A 13,259-nucleotide genomic window follows, 5' to 3' on the forward strand; every position below is an offset into this window, starting at 1 on the left:
GGAGTGATTTGATAAGGGAAAGTGCTTCTCATTAAACAACACATCCTTGGAGATATAGATGCGCCAGACTTATTGTCAAGACCACTTGTAACCCCTGTGAGAAGTAGAATAGCCCAGAAAGATGCATTCTTTTGACCTGTATTGAAACTTAGGATTGTTGTAAGGGGTTAGAAGAGGATAACAAGCATAACCAAAGGCTCTGAGGAAGTTATAATCAGGAACATTATTGAATAGAACTTTGAGGGGAATGCAATGATTATGAGATGCAGGGAGTCTGTTTATGATGTACACAGCAGTATGAAAAGCATGGTCCCAGTAATGATAAGGGAGAGAGGAGTGGGAGAGTAAGGAGAGGCCCATCTCCACAATGTGCCTATATTTTCTTTCGACCACACCATTCTGATGGTGGGTGTGAGGGCAGATAATGCGATGAATGATTCCTAACTGACTGAGATATGATGTAAAACTTCTGAATTCACCCCCCCAGTCAGATTGAATGGCTTTTATCTTAGTGTTAAGCTGTAATTCAGCTAATGCTTTGAATTGTTTGAAAATAGTAAGTGTTTCTGATTTGTCATGAAGAAAATAGACCCAAATATATTTGCTAAAAGCATCAATGAATGAGATGTAGTATTTGTAGCCCATAGAGGACTGCATGGGGGCTGGACCCCATAAATCACAATAAATTAACTCAAGAGGAGAATTATAAGTGCTTTGAGACAGTTGGGAAGGCAATCTGTGTGACTTGCCCAGACAACAAGAGATACAAAAATCAGTTTTGTTTTTATTGAATGTAGGCATATTACATGATTTCAAGACATTATTCATAGTGTCTAGATTTGTATGGCCTAGCCTGTGATGCCATTGAAAATACAAGTCATTGTGACTAGTTACAATAGAATGAACAGAATGGTGTCTAGAAGAAAGACTAGAAGTAGTTGATGACTGAGAGTGAATGGGATAAAGCCCAGCCTTGTCCAATTTTCCTTGAAGCAAGATTTGATCATTGTCCTGAGATTTCATGACAAAGTGAGAGGGATGAAATTGAATGTATGCATTATTATCAGATGCAAATTTTGAAACACTGATCAGATTTTTGTTGATGCTAGGAACATGCAAAACATTATTTAAATGCAATGTATGATGAGGATGAGAAGGTGAAGGAAAAGCATAAGAGGAAATTCCAGTGACACGCAAACCTTGACCATTGCCAAGGAATATGTGCTCAAGGTGAGAAGGAGGAGGAGCAGAGCCTGGAGGAGGTTGCATGAGAGTAACATGCTGAGTAGCAGCTGTGTCAAGATTGTTGTTCATGGTAGGGTGCATGGCATAACCAGTGAAATTGGTCTGAGGTGCATATCCAGTGAAGTTGGCCTGAGGTGCTGCTTACTGCCACTGAGGGTTACTTTGAGCCCAATTGTTGTTATTTGGTGTAGTGTTCCTTACATACTGATAAGGGTTGCCATGAACATAAGGTTGATTGCTTCCATAAGCAGCATTAAACCTGTGATAACAGTAGGAAGCATCATGGCCTGTGCAATGACAGACTTGACACTGAACAGTGGAACGACCCCCACGACCACCACGATTGCCACGGCCATTTCTTCCTCCACGGCCTCTAGATTGATTGTTGTTCTTGAAATTGTTGTTTTGAGAGTCGTAATTGCCTGAATTTGAGTTCCCAGTTGTCCAATTGGCTTGAGGAGCAATCTGGGTTTCTGTCGCAGAATTAGGGTTCACAGAATTGGGGGTTTTTGAATTTGGCTGAGATTGAGTAAAATTGAGGGATGCAGCTTCTTCAGTGATACGCGCCTTGTCCAATCGTTGCTCATGAGCCAGAAGAAGGGCCCTAATTTCCTCTAAATTGAACCATTCGATCTTTGAGTTTATTAGGGTTACGAGACTTTCAAATTCATTAGGAAGACCTTCAAGAATCACATCAAGTTGATCTTGAAGGGAAACAGACTCACCAATTGATGTCAACGAATCTGAAATGTGTTTGATTTTTGCCAAGAATTCAGAAATTGAAGATGATCCTTTCTTCGTGGTGCGTAGCTGAGTTCGCAATTGCCGCGCCTGAGCCTTGGTTTTCGATTGAAAGGATTGATGGATATTTTCCCAGAGTTGGAATGTGTGCTTGCAACCAATGACAGAAGGAAGAATGGCAGGGGAAAGAGATGATTGCAGCCATGCTAAGAAGAACTGGTCCTGTAATTCCCAGTTGCTGAAAGCTGAGTTTTCAATATTGGCAAGGCGATCGTGTTCCGAAGCGTATTGAGGAGGTATCTCAGGAGTGACACAGAAACGATGAAGGCGATGAGCCCTTAGGACTGGTTCAATCTGTTGCAGCCATACAAGATAGTTTGTTGCATCTAATTTGACAGAAATCTTGTAGTTGAAAGAAGATAGAGGTGTGATTGTTGAGTTGGGTGTCGCCAAGATTGGTGGTGTACGAGGTGTGTGAGGTTAGGAATCCATTGAAGAAGGGAAGATTCAGAGGAAAGAGGAAAGAGGAAAGAAATGGAGGATCTTGCCACGCTTGTGGAAGAATCAGAAGGCTCTTGTTACCATGTTACATTTAGAGAGAGATAGAGAACTTATAGAAATCATAATTGTGTTTGCATTATTGATTTGATGATTACAACAAAGGTCTATATATAGAGCAGAGTTCACAATGAGGCCTAACTCTGACTCTAACAATTACTAACTGATTCTGTTAGTAATTAATAGAATCACAGCATACTAACTAACTAAGAAGAGACAGCTAATAGTAACCACAAACAGTTTTTACAACTAACTGAAAACTAACTGAATTTAAGACTTCTCTCTAACAATATCAAATAGTTCTAGGTATTTTTGCATATATATGATACAAATATTTTTGCAATCAGTAGAAATTTAAGTTGAATTTGGACAGTGAACTACAGTATATATCTAAAGTAAATATATTATATTTTTTAACCAAAATATACAAAAGTAAGTTTGATTTGAAACAATAATGCAACACACACACCACACCACACACAAATTATTCTTCTAAAAAAGTGGACACCCACAAACAAGTTAGTTAAAATCTTATGCACATACAAAATAAGTCTAATGTAACTAAATTATATAAGAGAATTTAATATATTTTTTCATTTATTTTGGAGAAAAAAAAGCATAATACATGGATAATATAAATTTTTTTACACCATCATCCAACCGCAATCAATTATGTATGGTAAAAGTGTTTTATATTGTTGATTATTAAATTTTTTATTTTAATCCAAACTTTAGAGAGTTAAAAAAAACATTTAAGGGATAAGATTTTTTTTTTCTGAATGCATTTAAGGGATAAGTTGAAAATTGAAAAAGTGGGTAAAGTGTAAATCATCCTGCATTTAATTGAGATAATTTTCACATGCCTTCAATTCAAAATCGCTGTTTATTGAGTTCAATAAGTTTGGAGTAATAATTTAATAATAATAATAATAATAATAATAATAAATAAACACAGGTGTTTTGGACCGGGTTTCTCTCCATCCCAACGAGTAAAATGGGCTAGAGAATTACAAGCTGAAGCAGATGAGCATTTTCTCATGCATAGCTTCATTGACCCAGAATCAGAGAGACCTTGGCTTGCTCAAAGAATGGTTTTGAATATTCCATATTCTGCTTAGAAATTGTTGAGGACACATGATTAGAAGATCCCAAACAGTTAGATATTGGGCAATTGCATCATGCACCTAATCCAGAACATAAAATTACATTTCGGATTATCCTTTTTAAAATGTAACTTTACATTTCAGACAGGTTGATCCGGACCAAAATAACCTTTTCGGAACCTTAAAATAATGAGGAAGCAATTATAGAAATGCAAGAAGCAATTGCCTAGTTATAAATGACATTGGTCCAGTGCTTGATGTCATGTGTGTCCAAACAAGATTATAAGAAACAAGTTGTTTTCCCAATAAGTTCTAAGACACTAGTCAAGAAATATTTAAAAGTACAAGTCTTAGATGGGTAGAAAAGAACAAGTTGTGACTAATTGTTACGTTTCTAATATAATAAAATTTTCTTTTTCATTAAATATTTGGTTATTTTCTACTTTTTTCTGTTTAAGTAATTTGTATTATTCGAACACTCGATATCATTGTCTTAAGAATATATGTAAATTTGTGTATTTATGTCGAGGACTTTTCATGAATAAAAAATATTTATTACGATGGAGAAAATTTTTCCTCCGACGAAGGATTTTCTTTTACAGGTTCATTTTAATATTGTCAAATTGTTGCCAAACAATTAAAAGATATAATTGAAAGGACCTTTAAGTGAATTATTATAAAAATTAAAAAAAATTATCATATATGTCGATTTATAATTATATTCATGAAAATATAATATTTTTTACACAATGTATAGTATAATATTTTTAATTGTCGATTTTTCAGTGACTCACACATTACGACATTTTATATGGTAATATTTCACTCAATATCGTTGTTGGTCAGAATTCTCCACCAATCAGAATTTTTCACATGTAATCATTTTTGATACCTGGATAATCAGCTTTGACGAGTTTTAGGATTCATGATTGTCCCCACAAATATGAAAGTCTTATGTGATAGACTACCAAAAAATAGATGTATCTTATTAGTATAAATAATACTACTTAATTCTTTAAGTCATCTTTAAATATATAGTCTTATACCTACACAATCTCTGAATCATTTTCTTTCCAACATGATTCATTAGGATATTACATATAAATTATTTTATTTTTTCTAATCCACATGTTTGTGAGGGTATATTATATAAATTGGGTGAAATCATTAAATGGTAAGTTAAAATCTATTTATAATACATAATTTTTTTTTATCATATTTATATATAAATTATAAAGTACAAAATGAAAGTAATAAATAAGAACGAATAATGTTTTTTTAAAGACAAGAATGAATAATATTAGTTTGAGATTCTAATAATCTTTTGTTTATTCTTTATGAGCCCTAGGATCCATGAGACTTCCCTTTTAATGGGTGGGAAACTTCTATTGGCACTACCAAAAGTACTAGTGGCACTACCCACGCACATAACTTTTTTGTGTTTTTATGAAATTATCCTTTCGATGGAAATATAATTATATTATATACTTGTACAACAGAATTGTGTTTTCCTTGTATATATAAGAGGCGAAAAAAATAGCCCCTATGCAAAATGGTAGTGGGAATACTAACCTGTTATTGTTTAACCATGGTTATGTTTAAAGATTAACTTAAGCTTAAATGGTCCTTTCTTCCTTAATCCATGTTGACATGTTTCTATGGGTCGACATGTGTTTGGCCTATGTGGTGGATTAGATATTGTCCTTGGTATCCGTCCATAATCCATATGGTAGACAAACAAATTAAATGATACCAAGTCATGTAACATTCTATTATAAAGATTCGGTCTAGATTCAAAGACTTGAAGGAAAACATATTGAAAACAAGGTCATTGCTAGCATGGACAACCTTCTTATATGGTCTAAAATGGATAATGTTTAATAACCGTTAGATTCATCTCATCCTTAGGATTATACCATACACCCTTTGCACAGGATTTTTTTTACCCTACCCCTCTAAGGCTTCTCAATCTGCACTTAGCTGCACTACGCAAGACAACAACCCGTCCCTGACCACTGCAACCACCGCCAATATGAATTATATTAAAGACAAATTTCCTAACAAGAAATAAACACAAATATGAATTATATTTAGGAAAAAACGAAAATATATACTTTTGAATTATACCACGTGCTTATTATATTGATATATAAATGTTTCAACTTGATAATTTTGGATCAGAGTATCATGATATGTAACTTCTTTAGGATGTGTTTGATTTGTATTTTTATTTTTTAAAAATTGTTTTTATTTTTAAGAGATTAGAATTATAAAAATATGTTTGGTTTGACTTTTTATTTTTTATTTTTAGGAAATAAAAACACTAAAAATTTATGATATATTGACTTTTTGTCTTATTGTTCAAAAATAATTCAAAATTAACTATAAACTCATTTTCAGTGTTTTCAAGAAATAAAAATACTAAAAAATAAGATTTTATTATTTTAATTTTCTGATTCATTCGAAAAAATATTTTCACTTAAAATATTTTCAAAAATCTAACGAAACACATTTTCAACACCGTTAAAAAACAATCAAACTCAACGCCCCTCAATTCTCGAATTGAGAATTTTGTAGTACATAATCGTCTTTAGCGGGAATTTTATCAAGTAATATTATAATTTCGAGTATCGAATTGCTGGAGTGTGACAGTTACGACAATTGAGGGACATAAATGGAAAAACTTACTAGACTAAGATCTGATCCCATTAATTTGTGAAATTGTAATCGTACTCTCTTCGATTAAGGTTCAATCATTCTGTCTATTTCATTTTTCAGCGAATATGAATTTAGTTTACGTCATTCGTAAAATACTTTTACCCATAAATTTAATAAGATTTAGTTATTTCATCACGTCATTCTATTGATTAATATAACTAATAGTAAGATAGATTTCTATTACACCCACTATTTATCTTAATTAAACTCACTAATAGAAATATTAATTTACATAGATAATCAGATATCTTGCATTTTTTTTTTTGCAAAATCATTATATCTTTTGCGTTGATGCTAATGTTTTTGGAGTTTTGTGGGCTTGCATCTAGCTAGATATTCTAAACTTATTGCCCAACATTTTTTGTTCTAATCTTACTTTCATTTGCTTGCCACTTGCTGTTGCCAACACGAAAGAACACCATAATATCCAAAAGTCATCAGCCCCAAAACCAAATTAGGGTTTCCCAGACCACATATTTCCTTCCAGAGTGGTGCCATTTAATAAGAAAATTAGCTATAGACCAATTCATACCAATTTACAAATAACCAATAAAAAAAGCTATTCCTAACATTCAGGTAGATGTTTTTTTGACAGAAACATTCAGGTAGGATAGTGAATGAAAACGGTCTCCTATATATATATATATATATTGTACTGATTAATTTATCAAAAATATATTGTGCTGATTATTATTTTCCTTCCACTAAATCGGCTATGTGGACCACAAATTAGGCAGACTTTTAAAAAAAAACAAACTATGATCTACCATACTTGCAAGATTTTGTTACCAGCAAAGGGAAGTGATCCCTTAACCAACCGTCCAACCCATAAGTAATTCTAGAAATTCTTAGTTACCATTTTTTTTAATTGTTGAAGTCACACTCTCTTAATACAATATAATATAAATTATATAATTTAATGGGTGACTAACATAATATAGTATGTTCTATACGAAAAAATAAAATAAAATGATATGTTTAACAGAAAACCATGTTCCTTAAATAGTTAGAGATTCAATTTTTATGTCAATGTGTATGAAATTGGTTTGTAATTATAAAATAACATATGATGAAAGAGATAAACTTATTAAATAGATCTTAATATGAATTAATCTCTATTAATCTTTGCATCTTGAAAATAAGTGTTTTTCTGTTCCACCAAGTTGACTTATGACTTTCTAAGGTCACATGGCAGGAACCTTAATTACGTTGTACACTTGTACTAAGGCTAGTTCTTTGATTCGTTTAAAAATAATTAAATTAAAAGATAAAGGCTAATGGTCACTAGAATATTAATTGTATCCCATTATTTTATTATAGTATATTTTTTGCCTAAATAAACTTATGATTAATTAGGACACTATATATAGAGAGAAGGGATCAAATATCAATGTAATTTTGACAATTATTACATCATTTTATAACTTTTAACTTAATAATGATTTTTTAAAATTTACCGTTGAATTTAAAATTCATTTGGCATAAATCACATATGTAAAATTTCATATTAATCCAAAATTATTTACTATATCGTTCATATAAACTAAAATCGTAATACAAATATTTCAAAATATATTAAAATATGGATCATTTGATTATTTTCTTGTTGTTATTCAATTTTTATAAAATTTGACAAAAATAATATTAGTAATATATAAATATAATTCAATGATTGGATTAATAAAAATCACATTTTATATAAGTTATAAAAATGATCGATATAATAGTTAGAAAATTACAACTAAGTTATTTGATCCATCTTTATATATCCATACATATATATTATAAGAGGAAAAGTAGTGTACTAATAGAATACCTTGCTGTATTGAGAAGGCATCTGATTTATAAAGCTAGATAGATATATTCGTGTCAAAGTGTCAACTATAATATCTTATGGCAAGCTTTCTCATGGTTCCTTGCCAGCATCTATTGCTAAAGAAGTTGCAAAAGCATTGCCATAGAAAGACAGCATCAACCTCCATCAGGAGTGAGAAAACTTCCTCATTCCGTTTCAGAAGCAATGCCAATGTTCCTCTTCATGAATTGCCAGGGGTATATCACATTCACACGCTCTCCATGTCCCTTTCTATGATACTGAATCTAACAAATAAATTCTAATTTTGTTTTCAGGCTTCCTTTGATCAATACATGGATGACAAGCACAGAGTACTAAGAGCTGTTTTTTCTGATGACAAAGGAACAACTAAACAGCTCAATGAGGTACTTACTTGCACAAGTTTTCACTCACAATCTAGAATAGGAAAGAAACTTATGGGAAATATTATTCTTGTTATCTAAAAGTGCTTGTGTTGTGGTATTCTACATGTCTGCAGGAAGAGTGGAGGATCAAAATGCCTCCCATGCAATGCTTATTTTTGAGTGTCAATCCAACAGCAGATGTCAAGTTAACATTCAAGTCTAATGGAGAAGATTATCCACCTGAAATTCCTCATCATGTCCCCAAAGTTCTTGAGCTTCACTTTGTAAGCGCTTCCATTGTAACTTAAGTCCCATTTGGATAAACTTGTCGCTAATTAAGGTCTAATAAGAAAAGAAAATCAGAAGGTAAAATGAATTAAACTTCTCCCAGAAGTTAAAATCAGCTTCTGGAGAAACTAAACGAGAGAGCTCCTGTAAATTAGTTTATACATAATTAAACTAATTTTAACTGATGAAAAAGTTTAATTCATTTTACTTTCGTAATTTCTTCTCCTGTAAGTACTTATTAAGAAGTTTATCCAAATAGGGTCATATAGCATGGTCAGTTTGTACTTTGTAACTTGTGAAATTTATTTTATTAAACTTTGTAGAGATGATCATTTTTGTTTTGCAGATAAGGTGGGAGTTACAGGGCCTGGATACCTTCTACAAGGATCATTACCAAATCAACATAGATGTTAGAGGCTCTTTATACCCAGAAAGGAAGGGAAAACATAGTTGGCTAAAGAATCAAATGGTGATGAAGATAACCTTTTGTCCAAAAGTAGCTTTCATTCCTGAAAATCTCTTACAAGATGCCATAGAGCTGGTTAGATTGCCTTTGCTCACTTCCATAGTTCCTTTCTTCTAGATTTTTTTTTAAACCAAATTATTGATGACTTGCTGATTAATTACAGATTTTCAAAGCAGTGTGGGATCAAACGAAGCATGAATTCCATGATAGACTATTGGAAGATTATAACAGGTTCAAGAGAAACAAATCAGGGAAGAACTATGTCTAAACTTGGTGTTCATTGTAATTGTTAACAACTTGTTGATAGCAAGAACAAATCAATTCTGATTAACTTTAATGATTCTTTGAAAAGGAAATTATGATCCTGTTGTGTCATCTCTAATTGCTTGGAGCTACTTTCTTGTTTTCGGTTTCGGTTTGTTCTTTGTTCCAAGGATGAATTATTTTTTATGTTTTTCTGATGACTTTAAATTATGTTTTTTTAAACGCCACTTTATCCCAAATGGAGGAACTTGGTGGGAGGAAAGATTTAGTTTAATCTCAAATAGAAGTTCGATATGCGTTTTAGTTATAAAAAAATTATATAGTTTGTTAATGAATCAATTAGAAATTATGGTAAATATTATTATTTTAAAGTAATTATCGTTAAACTACAGATCAATAATTTTCTGTTTAGTTCAAATATACAAGCAATATATTTTTGGAGATGGTTTCTTAATTTCTTCTTCTTACTTTATACAGTTTGACAAGCAACAAATTTGATTAGTTGATTTTGCTGAATATGTTCAGAAAATCGTTAGACTACAACTAAACGATAAAAAATATCAACTACCACTCTTCCAAACAGGACGTGTCAATGCGTATCGTGTGGTTTTTGAAAGACGTTTCTGTTTTGATTTTCTTTCTAACACGTTTTTATTTTGATTTTCTTTCAACTTAGAAATTGAAAACAAGCTAAGGTGCATGCACTGGTTACATAGGTTGTGTTATATGTCACCTAGAAATATGATAAAAAAAAATACTTCTTTTAAGAGTTAGATAAAAAAAGATTTATTTGAGTTTTTTTTTTTGAATGAGTTAACTTCAATCCAATTCTATTGTTGAATGCTGTCGAGATATTAATATTGTCCATTTTAATGTTTTAAGTTTGATTTGATTATCATTCTAACACCCTAGTACCTAGCTTCAATTTTGATAGTATTTTTTTTAATCATCCTTTTTATTAGAAAAAAAAATTCTAACTAATTTGATCGAAAGATAAATAAAATTTAATCAATAATTATTTTCATCAAATATCAAATTCGGATGATATCTAAATAATTCAACCTTAATTTTAACATATTAATTACTTGTGTCAAATTTTTTGATTCAATTTTCATCATATACTTAAAAAAATTGAAAGTTTGATTTGGTAATTATTATACCACCCCACCTACCTTCAACAATAACAATAAAGGCAATGGGGAGAATAATATTGAATTTGTATGACTGCAAAAATTGTACTAAAATATACTTTATTAATGATAATTTCTATTAATTAACCTAATTATTTTTTAGTTCAAAATAAATATATAATTGTTAGTTTATGGAAAAAATAATGTAAAATTTAAATTTGAGAGGGTTGAGTTGAATTTACGCATTACTGTTTTCTTATGCAATAACGAGCATTAAATACAGATATACATATTTGCTAAATTCGAAAACAATGCCTCTAGCTGATAACGAAATATCTTACCATCTTCTTTTAATCTATCTAAAATTTCTTTCTTTGTAAATTAAACATCAAGAAAGTCCTAGACTTGAAAAGCTAAAACATAATTAACTTATTTTGGTAGTAGTAAATATTAACCAGCACCCTAAAGGTACTACTTACTACTTAGAGAATGAAAAAATTTTAAAAATAAAAAAATTGTCATTAATGTACCTCTATTGTAATTTCTAATACATGTTAATATGAATTTTAATAAAAAAAAATAGTTTATATTCTTTAATCAGTGCCTTAGAGGCACTAATTATTATGAAACTGTAAGTGTTTAAACTTTAAAGTTACTTTTGTCTTTCAAAAAGGAATTAATGGTAAAAAAAAAAAATGGATGATTTTGTCTTTCAACTAAGTCTACAAATTAGCTCACTATCGATTTCAATCACTGATATCAATTACGTCTATTTAACCTATGTTGACGGAAAATTGTTAAGTAATTTTAGATCACCACATGTCTATAGTTTAGGGTTTCAATCAATTCCTTTGTAACATGTATTTAAGTTTTTCAGTTTACAAGAAATAATTAATAATACTTGAGTATATGTTATATGAAGATTAATTAATCATAATGAACTCAAATTATCTATTTTTTTCTCACACTCGACCTCTCTCTTTTTCTAGCTTGTATTTTATCTTTATTATAAAACATAAATAAAAAACATGAAATGTCTCTCTTTTCCCTAGTAAGTTATAATGGGAATATAATTTTAAGTAACAATTTGGTTGGCCACTAATACATAACTAAGGATTTGTTAGAACAAATTTCTTCATAAACAATTCTAAGAAAAAATAAAAAAAGAAATAAATTTCTCAATAAGACAAAATTAATTTATAAGTTAATTTATAGAAATTTTCCCATACTAATTTGTCCAAGATTTATTTTTTAACTTATACACAAATTTCAGTAAAAAAGAAACTTATACATAAGTTAATTTAAACTAAAAATAATAATTTATTTTTATTTTCTTATCATAAAAGTGTTTACATGACATTTAAACGAATTCTTGACTTAAGTTATTTAGTAATATAAGCGTGAAATTTTACACTAAATAATAAAGAAAATATTAAAAGAAAAGCAGTGCATCACTAAATTTCTCCTATAAATTATTTGTTTGCCAATTTTTGGATTGATTGCTATTTGCTATCATGAATATTTTTTTAACACGAAATTGAATGTTTAAAATATAAAAAATAGTGAATAAAATGAAAAAAAAATCGAGGTTTATATATACATATTCTTTCCTTACACGACGGTCTTTATTTAAAATATCAATATTATTCAAATCATAATCTACAACGACGTGAACATTTTGCTCTTTCATTTCCTGTCAAAATCAAAATATTGTTTTTTTGGTAAATTCAAAATATAGTTAATCATTATTTACTTATTTATTTATTTACTTGCCGCATAATATTCACCAAAAGCAGACAAAAAATTTGTCCTATATAATTTTTACTTCTGGCAATTACTGATAATGTTTTCCACTTTTTTATATAAAAAACCCTAAAAAAAACAGAAATAAAAAATCGAAATATTTTTCTTTTATAAAAATTTTAGATGCAGGGATCGGGGATCAAACCTGTAACTCTCGCAAGCGAACTCTACCATTTGAGCTACATACCCCTTAAAATTATCGCTGCATGCTTTTATTTAACTAAATATTTTAATTAGTTACTAGAATCAATGCTTTAAGCTTAAAGAAACTTTAATATCTTAAGTGTGCTTCGTGAATGTTGTAGCAGAATCAGACCAATTGAAACCTAAACATCTACAAGTCATTATTTTTGCATGATCAATTCATCATGCAAAGTCTTGAAACTAAAACACAACTCATTTCATGTTCTTATGCTTTGCAATGTTCTTTATAGTTAGGCTTAAAGGCTAGATTCACTTTCTCTAACAATATTTTGACTAGAGGATGCATCTATATTGCCGATCACTACTAGAAATATCATTTTTTAAGTTGGTTGAATCGTATCTTTTACGACAGTTTCGAACCGTCGTAAAATGCAGTGTCGTAAAAGAAAAAAAAGTTTTAAAAACGGTTATTATATATATATATATATATATATATATATATATATATATATATATATATATATATATATATATATATATATATATATATATATATATATATATATATATATATATATATATATATATATATATATATAT

General features: G+C 29.9%; 1 protein-coding gene and 1 pseudogene across 1 annotated transcript; both read left to right on the top strand.

Moving 5' to 3' along the window:
- LOC113000494 (pectinesterase 31-like) overlaps nt 1-3,909 on the top strand; it is a 9,300-nt pseudogene extending 5,391 nt beyond the window's left edge.
- A 4,332-nt stretch (nt 3,910-8,241) lies between these two features.
- On the top strand, nt 8,242-9,607 carry LOC100500077 (uncharacterized). The gene is given in 5 exon segments (NM_001249550.2): nt 8,242-8,417; nt 8,496-8,585; nt 8,699-8,848; nt 9,199-9,393; nt 9,482-9,607. Coding segments are annotated over 5 exon segments (699 nt in total). The 5' UTR covers nt 8,242-8,258; the 3' UTR covers nt 9,587-9,607.
- The last annotated feature ends 3,652 nt before the right edge of the window (nt 9,608-13,259 follow it).

This window comes from Glycine max, chromosome 19 (genome assembly GCF_000004515.6).
Source record: "Glycine max cultivar Williams 82 chromosome 19, Glycine_max_v4.0, whole genome shotgun sequence".
Taxonomy (NCBI): Eukaryota; Viridiplantae; Streptophyta; class Magnoliopsida; order Fabales; family Fabaceae; genus Glycine; species Glycine max.